We start from the raw sequence: 18,373 nt of genomic DNA, 5'->3' as shown, positions 1-18,373 counted from the left end.
CCTCAAGAATTGTTTTGAAAGTTAACTAGGTAATGTGTCAGACTCTTATACAGCAGTATGCCAAGATTAATATTGTAATAGATGTAATTTAGGGTTAATTTTAAACCATGCATTTTACCTTTTAGGTCAGTGTGATCCAAATTTAAATAGTATTCTTAATCAGCCAAAGGATGAGAACATTATTGGACTACTCCAAGAAACTGAGGCTGTTTTATCTCTCCCAGATGAAAATAAATCTGTTCTAAATAAACAGCAGGAGACATTTAAGCAATATGAGCCGGAAATTACCATGTATGTAATTTATGTTTGTTATTGTGGGGTTATCTTTGGAAATCAGTTTTGCTTTTCTTTTACTTGCATGTAAAATATTTACTCTGAAGATTTAGAGTCATTAAAAGTTTATTACTTAACATTTATGGAATAAGTTCTTTGTAGAACTGTGTAGTGATAAAGTTTCTCTCTCTTTTTTTTTTACCTTAGAGAGAATGTATGGAAACCAGCTGACATATTCAGTACTTTGGGGGAAAGAGAATGTGATAGAAGTTTGTTGGAAGCAAAAAAAGCCCAGTGGAGAAAGGAGCTAGGTACGTAATTTTTATAGCTTTCATTTGATATTATTTGACATCTAAAGTAGTTGCCTGCAAATACATAAGAGCCATGTGGCTTCCCATTGCCTTAGGTTGTATCTTTCTTGTTCAGTACTCTGCAGTGTGCACCAAAAGCCAGAGATGAGCATTTGTGTCAACACTATTATTCTAGAACCCCCATAGTTCAAACAAGATTTCTTAAAACTTTTCTCATTTCCCAAGATTGCTTTCTTTTATTTTTCTGTTACATAAATCCTAATATGTATTTAAAAATGGTTTCATCTAAAATAATTGCTTTCATTTTTAAAAATAATTTGATATTCTAATTCCATCCAGGAATTTCTAATCAATAATGATGTCAATCAGTATATTCTGTGCAAAAATAATCTTACTGCTTTTTGACGCCTGTAGATCCTGTGGATCTTATAACAGAAAAATGTCTATTTTCTGTTAGGGTCTTAAAATGTTAATAATTCAGAAAGTCCTTTTACTTCTTGGACTAGATTTATGGACTAGATACAGCAGTTTGGAAAATACGTGAAGTAAAAAGTGTATTTTTTCAGGAATAGCTGTACTAAAGGCATGAAGAAGGGCTTCATCGCTCCACTCAGCTAATAAGTCCCGTGAGGAAATCAGTAACCCTTTTGTGACAAGTGATTTAAAAGAGAGATAAAGAGCAGAAATAGGGAATAAACTGATGTTGGACGTCACGGTAACAGAAAAATTAAGAAATTAAAATGTTCAGTAGCAGTATCAGAAGATCTAAAGGTCTGATTGTATTTATATCACAGTTTCAACTGTAAATTTTTCTGGACTAAATATTTTCCTTCAGCACAGATTTAGCTTATCAAAACGTAATACCAGACTTCTCAAATAATGCAGGACTACCTGGAAATGACTGAAATATATTATGCTTTATCATCTTACACAGTTTATTTATTTTTTTACTCGATCCTGTTAAAAAAGCACTTCCCTTTGACTAAGACATGCTTTCATTAACTTTCTTAAAACTAAATCTACACATCTCTGAGTTTTTCATTTTTTTATAAGAATTATTGATGTTTTGGGCTTTAGTTTTTTAATGTATCTGTTAGTTACAGGTTTTTGTTTTTTACTTTTCAGTAGTTCTGAATGAGAATGGCTAATATTTATTAAGTATTTTCTTTGTGCTAGGCCCTGTACTGAAATGCCATTATTACCTCCATTTTACAGAAGATGATATTGAGGTTTAGAGAGCTTAATCGCAATTGCTGACAGTCATATAGCTAGGAAGTGCTTAAACTTGGATTTGATCCTAGGGTTCCTGACTCCAGAGTCCTAACTTTTACTTGCCTTATTGAATGAATATGACATGGAAGTAGAACCTCAGAATATTTAGCACAATATCAGTTATTTTGACTAAAATTGTTCTAATGATAGTTGTGGTAATAAACATTTTTGTGTTCACTTGTGCTATACTTAAATTTGGTTCTCATTAAATCTTTTCTTTTATTCTATTTCCTAAAATTCCTCTCTTCATTTTGAGTTATCTCTTCCCTAAAACACAATTCTGATTAGATCTGCATTTTTGTACATTTTTTAAAAAAGGACATTATTTGCAGATGAACAGATTGCTTTAAAGAAGAAAGAAAAAGAATCTTCTGAACAAAGAAATAATAATCCTTGGAAAAAATCTGAAAGTGATAAAGTAGTATGGGAAAAACTTCAAATTCTTGACCAATCTAGGGTAAGGAAATCAAAATCAAGTGTTTATGAAACATTAAAGATTTTATTTTAATTGCAAGTTTTGAAAATGCTAAGCTATATTCATATTGTAAACCTGACATTTAAAAAAACTTAAACTTAATATTTTCATATTGCACTTTAAAACAGTCTTACTGAATTTTATTGTAACCTTAGCAAGCCTCTGTTTCACCCTGCAAGGTGTTGTTATTTTTGTAGGTTGAGGGTAGAGGACAACAGACACCTCCTTTAGGCTCCTGTAAAGGAGCTTACCATTTTTTAAATGATTAAAAAACTACCACTAACCTTATAGCACCCACAGTTTGCTTATTAACTATAAGTACATACCAGGTATCTCTTGGGAGTAGCTTTTGTGATAAATTTTGTTTGCATTTAATTTTAGACCAAAAAAAAAGTGCTTTTGGTTTTCTTTTTGTTTTTTAGGCTTCTGCTAGCTCTTTAAGCATTCAATCACAGTCTCCTAGTCAGGTGATATCAGTCCAGGCTGATGGGCATTCAGTACTTAGAGCTAGTCACATTTTGGAGGTAAGTCCTAAGTGCTAATACTTTGAATATTTAAACCTGTTAATGCTTGATCTTTAAATAATCTATTTTCATTGAGGGAATAATAAATATCCTTATTTTTAATGAGCAGTAAATTTTTATTGAGTGTGTTATGTTTATGCTCTTTGAGTTAAAAAAAATACAGTTAACCATTTATGTATAATCTCACACTCCCTGTGAACATTTACATTTTAAAAAATAATGCAGTAACCTGAAGGGTGATTCTGATGGCAGAAATTTTCAGCACTGTGGCCTAATTAGGTATATTTCTTATAGAACCCTTCCAGGTAGATCGTAATGCATAGCTGTATGCTGTGTTGCATATAGAACTGACAGCCTATACCCAGCCATTCTGGGTATTAGTCTGTTGATAATTTTATCTTAACAAAGAAATGAAATCTGATTTGTATTTTTCCATGTTTCCAAAGCACTATGCTAAAGATCATAAATTAATCTTGATAAAAGTTATTTTGGAAAAATATATAGATCTGGCTCATAATAGTACATGTGTGTAAAGTTTAGAAGTCTATGCATACAGATGCCACAAAAAAATCCCAACAGAATCTAACCTTTCCTGAAGTTGGTGAGGATAAGTTGTTAGTGTATTTATTTACTTTACAACATTAGAATTCAAGAACCTTTAATGCTAAAAATTTAAGTATTTTTAGCTACCAGGTTTTGTCTGCATTTAATTTAGACATTTGGTTGAAATGTTAAAATAGTGTGACTTTTTAGGTGATTTATTATCTGGGAGTAATTCATATCAGGATCATTAATGCAAATAAAGAATTAACTATTTGAGGTGACTTTTAGATTTTCATGCATTTTGTTTGTATATATAAATATATTTGTATGTGTGTGTGTGTGTATGTGTGTGTGTATATATATAAATATATATATATATTTTTTCCCCCCTGCATGGGCAGGCACCGGGAATCGAACCCGGGCCTCTGTCCTGGCAGGTGAGAACTCTCCCACAACCATCGCTCACCCTATTTTGTATATTTTAAATGATAGCATATATCTTTTTAAAATATGTAATCTGAAAAATCAATGAAGTTGTTTTTACCCTGTAGTCAGAAGATGGAGGTGGCTGATGGGAGAAGGACTAGAAAAGAAAACACACCCTAAATACAGGGATTAACAAACAAGGATAAACAATTATGGCTATCTAGTCATCCTGTATATTTTTTATTTTCTAATTTTTTTGCATGGGCAGGCACCGGGAATTGTACCCAGGACTTCTGCATGGCAGGCGAGAACTCTGCCTGCTGAGCCACCATGGCTGCCTCATCCTTTATTATTTAAAGGTAGTTTTTATGCATTTGTTTATGAATGAGATGAGATACCAAAGGGATACTATTGAAGAAAAATTAATGAACTGTGTTAACAAAAAAGCCCTCCAGACCGTTGTCTGCAAGCAGTTGGCTTCAGAAATCCCAACCATAGCCACAGTTGTTTATCCTATTTGAATATTTAGACTCTTCATGTACGTAATTGGGAGGGGAAGAAGTTTGCTTGCAGGCAGTCAGCAAGGCTTCTGGTTTTTTTTTTTCCCTCTAAACTTATTTTGAAATAATTTCAAATTTATAGGACAGCAGTTCAGAACCCATTACAGAACATATACTCTCCCTGATACTCTTATCTCCCAGTTTAACATTTTGCCACATTTACCTGATCGCTCTGTCTTCTATTTTCTAAACGTTTTAGAGTAGGTTGTGTACTTCATGCTTCTTCATTTCCTGAGAACTAAAGTAACCATCTTAAGTACAGTTAGCTTGTTCAAGATTTTTATTTTAGCATTGATATAAAGCTTTATAGTCTATATTCCAATTTTTTCATGTCCTCATGTCTTTTTGAGCCTTTTTTCCTCTGTATTAGATCCAGTGTGGGATAATACATTTCATTTAATTGCATTGCTCTCTTTTTTTAATTTTTTTAAAATTATGACAGCATAAATACAAAATAGTCTTTCCCACTTCAGCCATTTCCAGGCATTTCATTCAGTGATAAACACATTCACAGTATTTCATTATCCTTGCCACTATCTTTACCAGGACATTACCATTATCCCAGAAAAGAAATTCCATACCTATTATGCATATTTTAACACTAATGTTCAGTTATATGTACGAGCATTTTGTTTATCCGTACATCTGCTAATGAAAATTTTTATTACTTCCACCTTTTGACTGTTAGGAATGATGCTGCTCCGAACGTTGGTGTACAAATATATATCCAAGTCCCTGTTATCAGTCTTTCATCATTGAGTATGATGTTAGCTGTGGATTTTTCATATATGTCCTTTATCTTGTTGAAGAAATCTTCTGTTCCTGTTTTTTGATCAAGAAGGAGTGCTGGAAGCAGTGTGGACAACCAAGGCTATAGGCTGAGCCCCCAGTCTTGGGGTTTGTTCATATGAAACTTAACCCCACAGGGGATAGGTCAAGCATACTTAAAATTAGGCCTAAGAGTCACCCCCAAGAGAACCTCTTTGTTGCTCAGATGTGGCTCTCTCTCCAGCCAACACAGCAAGCAAACTCACCACCCTCCCACTGTCTACGTGGGACATGACTCCCAGGGGTGTGGATCTTCCTTGGCAGTGTGGGACAGAAATCCCAGAATGAGCTGAGATTCAGCATCAAGGGATTGAGGAAAACTCTAGAATGAGCTGAGACCCAGCATCAAGGGATTGAGAAAACCTTCTCGACCAAAAGGGGGAAGAGTGAAATGAGACAAAGTGTCAATGGCTGAGAGATTCTAAACAGAGTCGAGAGGTTATCCTGGAGGTTATTCTTACGCATTAAATAGATATCACCTTGTTACCCAAGATGTAATGGAGAGGCTGGAGAGCTTGTTACCCATTGTCTAGGCTGCCTTTTTACTTTCTTGATTGACAAAGTTCTTTGATACACAGAAATGTTTAATTTTGAGGAGTTCCCATTTATCTATTTCTTTCTTCAGTGCTTGTGCTTTGGGTATAAGATCTAGGAAATTGCCTCCTATTACAAGTTTTGTAAGATATTTTCTTCTTAAAATTTTATGGTCTTAAGTCTAATATTTAGTTCTTTGATCCATTTTGAGTTCATTTTTGTGTAAGGTGTGAGATAAGGATCTGTTTTCATTCTTTTGCATATGGATATCTAGTTCTCCAAGTACCATTTATTGAAGACACTGTTCTGTCCCAGGTGAGTTGGCTTTACTGTCATATCAAAATCAGTTGTCCATATTGAGAGGATCTATACTGCGCACTCTGTTTGATTCCATTGGTCAGTATATCTTTCCTTATGCCAGTACCATGGTCAAGTAGTGTGAAAACTCCAACTTCATTTTCGTTTCTCAGGATATTTTTAGCTATCCGAGGCACCCTGCCCTTCCAAATAAATTTGGTTATTGGTTTTTCTATTTCTATAAAGTAAATTTTGGGATTTTAATTGGTATTGCATTGAATGTATAAATCAATTTAGGTAGAATTGACATCTTAACCGTATTTAGTCTTCCAATCCATGAACACGCTATGCCCTTCCATTTATTTAGGTCTTCTGTGATTTCTTTTAGCAATTTCTTATAGTTTTCTTTGTATAAGTTTTTTGTATTCTTAGTTAAATTTATTCGTAAATATTTTATTCTTTATTGCAACTGTAAATGGAATTTTTTCTCTTGATTTCTCCCTCAGATTGCTCATTACTGGTGTATAGAAACATTACAGATTTTTAAGTGTTGATCTTGTAACCTGCCACTTTGCTGTACTCATTTATCAACTCTAGTAGTTCTACCGTGGATTTTTCAGGGTTTTCAACGTATAGTATCATATCATCTGCAAAAAATGAGATATTTACTTCTTTCTTTCCAATTTTGATTCCTTTTTCTAATTGCTGTGGCTAGAAATTCCAACACAGGGTTGAACAACGGTGGTGACAGTGGACATCCTTGTCTTGTTCCTGATCTTAGGGGGAAAGCTTTCAGTCTTTCCCCATTGAGGAGGATGTTAGTTTTGGGTTTTTCATATATTCCCTTTATCATGTTGAGGAAGTTCCCATCTGTTCCTATCCTTTGAAATGTTTTCATCAAGAAAGGACCTTGAATTTTGTCAGATGCTTTTTCTGCATCAATTGAGATGATCATGTGGTTTTTCTGCTTTGATTTGTTGATATGGTGTATTACATTAATTGATTTTCTTATGTTGAAGCATCCTTGAATACCTGGAAGTAAATCATACTTGATCATGGTGTATAATTCTTTTAATGTGCTGTTAACTTCGATTTGCAAATATTTTGTTGAGGATTTTTGCATCTATATTCATTAGAGAGATTGGTCTGTAATTTTCTTTTCTTGTAGTATCTTTGTCTGGCTTTGGTATGAGGGTGATGTTACCTTTGTAGAAGGAGTTAGGTAGCCTTCCTTCTTCTTCAGTTCTTTTGAGGAGTTTGAGCAGAATTGATACTAATTGCTTTATTGAATGCTTGATAGAATTCACATGTGAAGCCATGTAGTCCTGTGAACTTCTCTTTTTTGGGCACTTCTTTATGACTGAGTCAGTCCCTTTACTTATGATTGATTAGTTGAGGTTGTCTGTTTCTTCTTGAGTCAGTGTTGGCTGTTCATGCTTTTCTAGGAAGTTGTCCATTTCATCTACATTGTCTAGTTTATTAGTATAAAGTTGTTCATAGTATCCTCTCATTACCTTCTTTATTTTTGCAGGGTCAGTAGTTATGTCTCCTCTTCCATTTCTGATTTTATGTATTCACGTTCTCTCTGTTTCTTTTTGTCAACTTTGCTATAGTGGGTCCATTAGTTTTATTGATTTTTCTCAAAGAACCATCTTCTGGTTTTGTTGATTTTCTCGATTCTATACATGTTCTCAATTTCATTTATTTCTGCTCTTATCTTCGTTATTGCTTTCCTTTTGCTTGGTTTGCAAGTTTCCTTTTGCTTGGTTTGCTGTAGTTCTTCCAAGTGAACAGTTAATTCCTCAATTTTTGCTCTTCTTTTTTGATATAGGGGTTTAAGGCAAATTTCCATCTTAGCACTGCCTTTGCTGCATCCCATAAGTTTTGGTGTGTTGTGTTTTCATTTTCATTTGCCCTGATGTATTTACTGATTTCTCTTATCATTTCTTCTTTGACCCACCGGTTGCTTGAGAGTGTTGAGCCTCCATATATTTGGGAATTTTCTGGCACTCTACCTGTTTTGATTTCCAGTTTCATTCCTTTATGATCTGAGAATGTGATTTGTATGATTTCAAGCTTTTAAAATTTATTGAGACTTGCTTTGTGACCCAGCATATGGTCTATGCTTGATAATGATCCATGAGCACTTGAGAAAAAGGTGTATCCTGCTGTTGTGGGTGTAATGTTCTATAAATGTCTGTTAAGTCTGGTTCGTTTATTGTATTATTCAAATTCTCTGTTTCTTTATTGATCCTCTGTCTAGATGTTCTATCCATTGGGAAATTGAAGTCTCCAGCTATTATGGTAGAGGTGTCTATTTCTCTTTCATTGTTTTCAGTATTTGCCTTGTGTATTTTGGAATATTTGGGCTCGGTATATAAATATTTATGATTGTTATGTCTTCTTGTTCAACTGTTCCTTTTATTAATACATAGTGTCCTTCTGTCTCCTTAATTCTTTTATATTTGAAGTCTAATTTTTCAGATATTAGTATAGCTACTTCTGCTCTTTTCTGATTGTTGTTTGCATGAAATATGTTTTCCCAACCTTTCACTTTCAACTTATGTTTATCCTGGGTCTAAAATGCATCTCCTGTAGACAACATACAGATGGGTCCTGTTTTTTAATCTATTCTGCCAGCCTGTGTCTTTGACTGGCGAGTTTAGTCCATTAACATTTAGTGATATTACTGTAAAGGCAGTTCTTTCTTCTGCCATTTTGCCTTTTGGATTTTATATGTCACATCTAATTTTTTTTTCTTTTTACCTGTACTGATTGTCTTCATTTCTACACTCTTCTCCACACCTCTCTGTCCTGTCTTTTCCTGTCTGCCTGTAGTGCTCCCTTTAGTATTTCTTGCAGAGCCAGTCTCTTGGTCACAATTCTCTCAGTGATGTTTAGTCCAAAAATGTTTTAATTTCCCCCTCATTGTCTCCCCCCTCATTTTTGAAGGACAGTTTTGCTGGATATAGAATTCTTGGTTGGCAGTTTTTCCCTTAAAATCTTAAATATATCATACCACCGTCTTCTTGCCTTCATGGTTTCTGCTGAGAAATCTATGTGTAGTCTTATTGGGTTCCCCTTTTATTTAATGGATTGCTTTTCTCTTGCTGCTTTCAGAATCCTCTCTATTTGATATCTGACATTCTGATTAGTAAGTTTCTTGGGGTATATCTATTTGGATCTATTCTGTTTGTTGTTCGGTGCACTTCTTGGATCTTTAATTTTAAGTCTTTCATAAGAGTTGGGAAATTTTTAGTGATAATTTCCTCCATTAGTCTTTCTCCTTCTTTTCCTTTATCTTCTCCTCCTGGGACACCTACAACACATATATTTGCATGCTTCATGTTGTCATTCAGTTCCCTCAGTCCCTGCTCATATTTTTCCTTTCTTTTCCCTATATTTTCTTTTTCTTGTCAAATTTCAGGTGTCCAATCCTGCAGTTCACTAATCCTTTCTTCTGCATCTTGAAATCTAACGTTGTAAGTTTCCATTGTTTTTTTTTATCTCTTCTTTTGTGCGTTTCATTCCCATAAGTTCTGTGATTTTTTTTCAGACTTTCAATTTCTTCTTTTTGCTCACCCATTGCCTTCTTTATATCCTCCCTCAATTCATTGATTTGATTTTTGATGTGATATTCCATGTCTGTTTGAACATCCTGAATTAGTTGTTTCATCTCCTGTATCTCATTTGAATTATTGATTTGTTCCTTGGACTGGGCCGTATTTTCAGTTTTTCTAGTATGACTTTTTGCTGGCATCTTGGCATTTAATTTCCTTAAGTGGTTTATTCTGGAGGTTGTTTTCGCTCTTTTACCTAGGGTTTTCTTGCTGAATGGCTTTGTTCTCTGTCTGTTCTTTGGCATTCAGTTCAGCTTATTGTAGACCTCTAGTATCAGTTTTGTTTAACAGATCAGAAATTTTCAGTTTTTATTTTCTTATTTCTTGTGCTGCCTATATAGAGCCTTTTTTTTTTTTCCTTTCTCCTTTGGAGCATCTACTTAGATATTATCAACGCCAGTCAGATTTTCCCAGACCAGACTGGCCTTCTCTCAGGAGGAGTCACCTGTATCAGTTTTCCTGTCTAGCAGGTAGACAGACTTTCCTACGAAGCCTCCAGACTCTGCTTTTCCTATCCTGCCCAGTATGTGGCACTTGTTTACCTGTGACTTCCCACCAGCATAAAATGATATAGTGCCTTTAACTTCAGCAGACTCTCCCTGCTGGGGGTGTGGTTGAGACACAGGGGAGGTTATAGGCTGGCTTTAATTGCTCCAGTTTTCCAATTCCTGGGGTCTGAATTTCTTAAGGGAGGGATTCCACCTGAGCAGGGCCTCAGCCCTCTCCTGGAGAAGGCACAGACTTCAGGGAATTAATTCCTTTCACCTGACCAGACTCTTTTTCTCTCAGAACAAGGTTAATTTCACCTTTGCCTGGGGCATATGGAGCCTGAGAAACCTTGCAGTTTTATCTAATGAGCAGCTAAGCAGTAGAAACAAAGCCAAAAAAAAATCCAAAAAAAACTCCTTTTGCGAGCAGAGCCCTCTTTCCTCAGGTTTGTTTATCAAGAACTTAAGTTGGTACATTGCTCTGTGTATCTCCAAGTTCTGTGTGCCCCATTCCCCCCCCCCCCTTTTTTTACGGTCCAGCCCATCTCAGTTATTTTGTGCTCTCCAATCTAAAAAAACCTTTTTTTTTTTTATTCTGTCAGCCCTACCCCTTCTGTACTGGGGCAAAAATTCCTAATACCTTTAGCCCCTAATCGAGGTTTATCTGAACTGGTGGCCTATTTTCAATAGTCAGAATTTGTTAATTAATTCCACAGTTGGAGCTTGGTAGAGCTCAGCCCCTGCTACTAGTAAAGTATTTTTTCCCTCCCCTCCCCTCCCCAGCCTGTGGGGGAGGGGCACGGCCTCAGCAGCTTGGGGGACTTAACAGTTCTAGGTGGAATTGCAACTGGTCCAGCTTGTTGAGCCTGATATACGTTGTGTGTGTGATCACTGAAATGGCCCCAGGAGTTGTTCTGTACTGTTCTTGGCTAATTACTAACTGCTCTGGAGGATGAACTAACTTCTACACCTCACTTAGCCACTATCTTGGAACCAAACCAGTAAGATTTTTTTCCCATTCTAGCTTTTTCATGTTGGAAAGGGCTGTCGATAATATGGGATAGGGGGATGGACTAGTTGATGTTCTTGGAGATACTGGCCCCTCTGGATTTCAGGATTTATTTGGCCTAGGAACCCATCTGGAGGTTGTAGGTTTCTGGAAACTAACATAGTATATAAAACTTTGGTAGACATTCAGAGAAAGCCCTAGGTGTTCTTTAGGGTTGATATAAATGGTTTTGGTTGGGGTTTGACAAACCCTGGTAATTAGCAATGTCTAGCTGAAACTAGTGTAGAGTAGCTTCCAGAATAGCCTCTCGATTCAATTTGAACTCTTATCCACTGATAACTTATTTTGTTACAGTTAGCATCTGAAGGTTTTTTATAAAAAGGCCCACCTTGAAAATAGTTTGAATCAAGTATTTAAATAAAAGGTGGGGCAAATTGAGAGGATTCTGCAAGAGGTTTATGAAGCAAAGGTGATCTGGATATGGTATTTTTTTTGTCTTATTAAAACTATCATAGATATAGATATATCGACCAATGGAATCGAGTAGAGTGCTCAGATATAGACCCTCTCATCTATGGACATTTGATCTTTGATAAGGCAGTCAAGCCAACTCACCTGGGACAGAACAGTCTCTTCAATAAATGGTGCCTAGAGAACTGGATATCCATTTGCAAAAGAATGAAAGAGGACCCATATCTCACACCCTATACAAAAGTTAACTCAAAATGGATCAAAGATCTAAACATTAGGTCTAAGACCATAAAACAGTTAGAGGAAAATGTAGGGAGATATCTTATGAATCTTACAAATGGAGCGGTTTTATGGACCTTAAACCTAAAGCAAGAGCACTGAAGAAGGAAAGAAATAAATGGGAGCTCCTCAAAATCAAACACTTTTGTGCATCAAAGAACTTCATCAAGAAAGTAGAAAGACAGCCTACACAATGGGAGACAATATTTGGAAATGACATATCAGATAAAGGTCTAGTATCCAGAATTTATAAAGAGATTGCTCAACTCAACAACAAAAAGACAGCCAATCCAATTACAAAATGGGAAAAAGACTTGAACAGACACTTCTCAGAAGAGGAAATACAAATGGCCAAAAGGCACATGAAGAGATGCTCAATGTCCCTGGCCATTAGAGAAATGCAAATCAAAACGACAATGAGATATCATCTCACACCCACCAGAATGGCCATTATCAACAAAACAGAAAATGATAAGTGCTGGAGAGGATGTGGAGAAAGAGGCACACTTATCCACTATTGGTGGGAATGTCAAATGGTGCAACCACTGTGGAAGGCAGTTTGGCGGTTCCTCAAAAAGCTGAATATAGAATTGCCATATGACCCAGCAATACCATTGCTAGGTATCTATTCAGAGGACTTAAGGGCAAAGACACAAACGGACATTTGCACACCAATGTTTATAGTAGCATTATTTACAATTGCAAAGAGATGGAAACAGCCAAAATGTCCATCAACAGAGGAGTGGCTAAACAAACTGTGTATTCATATACATATGATGGAATATTATGCAGCTTTAAGACAGGATAAACTTATGAAGCATGTAATAACATGGATGGACCTAGAGAACATTATGCTGAGTGAGACTAGCCAAAAACTAAAGGGCAAATACTGTATGGTCCCACTGAGGTGAACCAACATTAGAGAATAATCTTGGAATATGTCATTGGTAACAGAGACCATCAGGAGATAGAAGTAGGGTAAGATAGTGGGTAACTGGAGCTGAAGGGATATAGACTGTGCAACAGGACTGGATACAAGAACTCAGAAATGGACAGCACAATAATACCTAATTGTAATGTAATTATGTTAAAACATTGAATGAAGCTGCATCTGAGGTATAATTTTTTTTGGTTTTTTTTATTTATTTTTTTCTATTATCGTTTTATTTTTTTCTGTTGTATTTCTATTTCTTTTTCTGAATCGCTGCAAATGTACTAAGAAATGATGAATATGCATCTATGTGATGATATTAAGAATTACTGATTGTATATGTAGAATGAAATGATTTCTAAATGTTGTGTTAGTTAATTTTTTTAATTAATAAATAAATGGGAACAAATGTTAAAATAAATTTAGTTTGAAATGCTAGTAATCAATGAAAGCGAGGGGTAAGGGGTATGATGTGTATGATCTTTTTTTTCTGTTTTTGTTTTATTTTTCTGTTCTCTTTTTATTTCTTTTTCTGAGTTGATGCAAATGTTCTAAGAAATGATGATATTGTGAATTACTGATCATATATGTAGAACGGAATGATCACATGTTAATGTTTTTGTTTGTTAATTTTTTAATTAATAAATTAATTTAAAAAAAACTATCATAGATTGTGGTAGGGCTCTAGGAGTGGAAACAGAAAGGAAGGATATTATAGTTCAATAGGGAAAGCTTCTTATCCTCTTACATCTCCTGGTTTTTGGTCCAAAGACATTTTTGGTATTCCAAGGTCAAATATAAGACAGTATTCATCTATTTTATCAGTAACTCTTTTCAACTTCCAAACGAGGTTCCATTAGGATAGGATTTTGAAAATCATCTTTCTTATAATTGTTTTGGAGAATTTTCTGTATATAATCCATTTGAAAATTCCCTTTTCTTACCCTCAGATATCATAATATATCTCTCCAATAGTATATTTTATGAATATGATTTTGAGAATGGAAATATATCTACTTCATTCTTGTATGCTGATATTTTTTATTTGAAGTGTTTGCTCATCCTTGAGAAAATGTCTTACTTTGGTAAGATTTGCAACTATAAAGAACTTAGGGAAAGAGAACTGAACTTTAGACACTATTGATGGCTATTGTTTAGGAAGTAGTACCACCAGAAACACTTTCAGTGCTATAAAACAAGAATAGCAGAGAAAGTGGATTGAACTATTGAATAAGCAAATAGAAGAGGAGTGGCAAAGAAAAAAATAGAGGCCAAAATTACATGTTCAAAGGTAACTTATGAGGTTTTAGACAATAAAGAAAAAATGTATTGTGGTAGTTAGATTGAGTTGTCAGCTTGGCCAGGTGAAGGCACCTAGTTCTGTTGCTGTGGACATGAGCCAGTGGTATGTGAGCCTCGTCTGTTGCGGATTGCATCTGCAGTCGGCTAGGAGGCATGCCTTCTGCAGTGAATGATGTTTGACTTAATTGGCTGGTGCTTAAATGAGAGAGCCCAACATAGCACAGCCTAAGCAGCTTGGCATACCTCATCTCAGCACTCACAGCTCAGCCCAGGCCTTTGGAGATGCAGAAAGGAATCACCCTGGGGAAAGTTGTTGGAACCCAGGGGCCTGGAGAGAATCCAGCAGAGATTACCCTGAGCCTTCCCACGTAAGAAAGAACCTCAGATGAAAGTTAACTGCCTTTCCTCTGAAGAACTAACAAATCCCCTTTTATTAAAAGCCAGTCCGTCTCTGGTGTGTTGCATTCCGGCAGCTGGCAAACTAGAACATGCATTTTTCCATTAAAAAAATAATTTCTGAGAAAAAGCCACAGAAGCAAGAAGTTGAAAGCAAAACCTAGAAGAGAAGGGAGAGACCAGTAGATGCTACCATGTGACAGAGGAGTCCAGGACCTCCAGCAGCCAGCCTTCAGGAAGAAGGTATCATCTTGATTCCTTGATTTGGATATTATCCCTGCCTCACAACTGTAAGCATCTGCAGAAACTTGGCCTGAAAATGCTATATTGTATCAGCAGCCAAAGAGGGAGAAAATTTTGTTTTCTGACTATGCAGTTTCTCCTGTAGGAATCTTTCTGTAAATGTATTATCTGCCTCTCAGTGGTTTTTAAGGCAAATGTGGAATATACGTCTCCATCTGGTAAAGTACCTTTTATTCATGTGGGAAATCAAGTATCATCAGAAATTGGTCCAACAGTCCAATTCATTAAAGCCGAGCAAGGGCCATTCTCTTAGTGATGGGTGGATGAAGTCCAAAAAAGCAAAAGTGAAAGCCTACATGGAATTAGTTAACAATATGCTGTTGACTGCAGTGATCACTCATGCTTGGTATGGATCTCCTTACCCTTGGCCTCTGCATATTTTAGCCCATCAGAAACAGAAGTCAAGTGTAATATGAGAGCCGTTGGATGGGTTAAACAGACTCTGGACCAGGTCTTCGAAGATGTAGACCAGTGCTGTCACACTCATTGTCAAAGACTGGAAACACAGCTATATTTCTTCAATGGGCAGCATACTGAAATTAAGTAACACTGGTATTTGGGCATCTCTACACCATTCTTACCATACCATACCATTGATGAACTTTCTAAGAATGTAAAACACTGTACCAACCTCCTTGCTCTCTGTAGAAGCATTGAGCAAGACCATTTTGAAGATCATGACAAAGGGAGCTCACATCAGATTGTCTTAGAATTACTTGTTAACTCTATTAATTTTTTAAAATTTAACTTTTGAAATATATATTACTTGAATATTATAATAGATAATGGTATCAGAATTTTAAAACCAGAAACACTGGTTTTGGAAATCTCAAAACATATATTCTTTACATGTACTTAATACTGTTCTTTGAATACATACTAAAATAACTCTGAAGTATTCCATTTGATATATTGTACTCTGTATCTTGAGATTTTTGTGTCCTTGAAACATGGATGAAATAAAAGCTTACGTGACTAAAAAATAATTTCCAAAAGTGTTTTACCTTAAACAACTTGACAAGACTGGTGTTTGGTCATGTGAGCCTGTTTTCATTGAATGCATTTAGTGAGATTTTATGTAACTTCTCATAATTTTCTTTTAAAATATTTCCTGATTATTGGAATGTCTCATTCTTCACCATAGTTATCTAAATGTGTATGGAATCAAAATAGAATGTGATTTTGTTAATTTTTATAGTGTGCATTCTGTGTGGTGACTTTTAGAAATACGTTTGTCATTTAGGATTTTGTGTAAAAGAACAGTTGGAAAAATTCTTAGTGATTCTTATTTGCCATGATTAGGGTGAGGAAGATGACAGATGGGCTATGCATTTTGATTCCTTCTATCCTGGTTCTCAGTCTCACCTGTCCTCTCGGTCAACACACAAACAACCAGAGTACTTCTGTGTTTCTCCTGACACTCAGGAGCTAGCTGACATCAGCAATGTATATATACGTACAACTGGAAGCCAAATTGAACCTTCAAAGAAGGAGCATATGGCAAAACCTGTTAGGGATGTGGCTGTGGCAAACAGTGAAAAAACAAAGTAAGTTCATTCTTAAGTATTTGTGAAGTCTGTATTCTTTAGTAGGATTGTTTTTATTTTTGTATACTGTCTAGTTGGTTTCAGTTCTTGGTAATTTTTCTTTGAAATAAAAATGATTAGTAGATTTATCCTAAGTAAAAATGATTTGGGACCATGTCAGACCCACCTTTTGGGGGGTTTAAATATCTAATGTATCTGTCTTGCCAGCTTTCTCCGTTCTATGACTGCTCTCTTGGACCCAGCTCAGATTGAGGAACGAGACAGACGGCGACAAAAACAGTTAGAACATCAGGTATTTATTTGCCTTAATAAGTAATATGCAGGGAAATGGATAATTAAGTAGATAGAAATTAAGATTGCAGTGCAGTCTTAGCATAGGTCCTGTTGAATCCCATGGTGAATGCCTTAACTGACATTATAGTATTAGAATTGTATTTGTGCTTAGAACCTGACTGTATCACATGCCACAGTGACCTTTCCTTTAAAATACATACATATATATATATATATATATATATATAGCATATAACTTTGCACTATTTTAATAAGTTTGTATTAGATATTTGGTTTTCATCAGTTTAGTCTCCTGAATTCTGTTCAGGATGAAAATTAGTTCTTTGAAAGTGAAATCCATAGAGGATTGTGGTAGAATTATGATTAAGAAATCTAGCAAAGAGCATAAGAAAGGAGGCTATGATTAAACTTTTCTCCCAGTTTTAGTCCAATACTAAAGGAGCCTAAATGTCTGAATAATTCTTTAAAACCTTTGATATATGAAAATTTTGGCTTAGTTAATAAGCAGATATTTATAGAATATTTGCTGCTTCCCAGGTTCTGTGCTGAGCATTGAGATTATTTCTTCTGTTGCTTTTTTTATTATTTCTTCTAACATCCTTCCTAGGTTTGATGTGGAAAACTTGATTGGATAAGTGGGAGATGGGAGAAATACATGGGAAAATTTGATACTTTATTTGTATATCTAATACTTCTTATATACTGAGAAATTTTTTCTTGAGTCACCAAACAAATGCTTCATGGATATTAGTGGCAGTGACTTATGTGATTATTTATGACTAGAAAGCCATCACTGCACAGGTAGAAGAGAAGCGCAGGAAGAAGCAACTAGAAGAAGAACAAAGGAAAAAGGAAGAACAGGAAGAAGAGCGGCGCTTAGCACGGGAACGAGAAGAGATGCAGAAACAGTATGAACAAGACATGCTTAGGCAAAAGCAAAAGGAAGTAGGTATTTAAATTGTAGAATTTAACATTTTAGAATAAAAATGGATGTAATATATTGTCTTTACCCTTGTTATTAAAGGACAGATAACAAGAAGTTGAACATTTACATGTGCTTTGAAATTATGAAGCTATATATGCTAACACTAAATTTGCATAAAGAAAATTAGGAAAATAAGCTTGAGAGGTTTTATTCTTTTACGTGATTTGTTCACAAGTGCTATATATGATTGCCTGGGCTTTTTCTTTATGCTAACAAGGAAGTCAAGGTGAGTATTAAAGCACAAAGCAAAAAGTTATCCATGCGCTTGATTTTGAAATGAATGTTTTGTCCATAATAATTATTCTAGATATTTTAAGAAACATGGTAGGCTTTTCTATCCATATCCATTTGTGAACAGGAGCATATATTTGCAGAGTGATTGGCTAGGATTGATGATACAGCTTATGGCTGTGTCAGAAATTTTCTCTGTGCTAAGTGGCTTTTTATAAGAATAGGTGTATCTGATTGACTGGGAAAACCCCTTTGTTCAGTGGTACAGGCAAGAAGGCATGGTGGTGTCGAGTGCCATGTTTCAGGTGACTGACAAAGTAAATGTTACAGTCACATTTGAGTGCTCAGGAGTTGTGAGGTTTAAGGAGTAAAGCTCAGAGCGCATCACCTGAAGCCATGGGGGGTGGGGCTTGGGTTTTCTGGCTTTATCGTACTTCCAGCCTTCACTCCAAAATTGTCTGATAAAGGGGATAT

The 18,373-nt window shown here is 35.5% G+C and overlaps 1 protein-coding gene and 1 pseudogene across 19 annotated transcripts in view; both read left to right on the top strand.

The window, feature by feature from the left end:
- The window catches only part of CCDC66 (coiled-coil domain containing 66), an 84,598-nt gene that overhangs the window by 27,535 nt on the left and 38,690 nt on the right, over positions 1 to 18,373 (top strand). For 17 of the 19 annotated variants that reach the window (XR_013162723.1, XR_013162724.1, XR_013162725.1 and 14 more), the window contains 7 exons: positions 126 to 291; positions 481 to 584; positions 2,189 to 2,313; positions 2,754 to 2,855; positions 16,145 to 16,389; positions 16,597 to 16,681; positions 17,467 to 17,628. Coding sequence is in view for 16 of the 19 variants with exons in the window: in XM_077128956.1 (XP_076985071.1) it covers positions 126 to 291; positions 481 to 584; positions 2,189 to 2,313; positions 2,754 to 2,855; positions 16,145 to 16,389; positions 16,597 to 16,681; positions 17,467 to 17,628 (989 nt within the window). In the remaining 3 variants the exon portion in view is untranslated. The remainder of the gene's footprint in view (positions 1 to 125; positions 292 to 480; positions 585 to 2,188; positions 2,314 to 2,753; positions 2,856 to 16,144; positions 16,390 to 16,596; positions 16,682 to 17,466; positions 17,629 to 18,373) is intronic. The other 2 variants (XM_077128958.1, XM_077128957.1) reach the window with 2 other exon arrangements.
- On the top strand, positions 14,834 to 16,137 carry LOC143657038 (metaxin-2 pseudogene; annotated as a pseudogene).

Source organism: Tamandua tetradactyla, chromosome 15 (genome assembly GCF_023851605.1).
Source record: "Tamandua tetradactyla isolate mTamTet1 chromosome 15, mTamTet1.pri, whole genome shotgun sequence".
Taxonomy (NCBI): domain Eukaryota; kingdom Metazoa; phylum Chordata; class Mammalia; order Pilosa; family Myrmecophagidae; genus Tamandua; species Tamandua tetradactyla.
The sequence above is the reverse complement of the archived record's forward strand: the minus strand, read 5'-3'. Positions and strand labels throughout refer to the sequence as shown.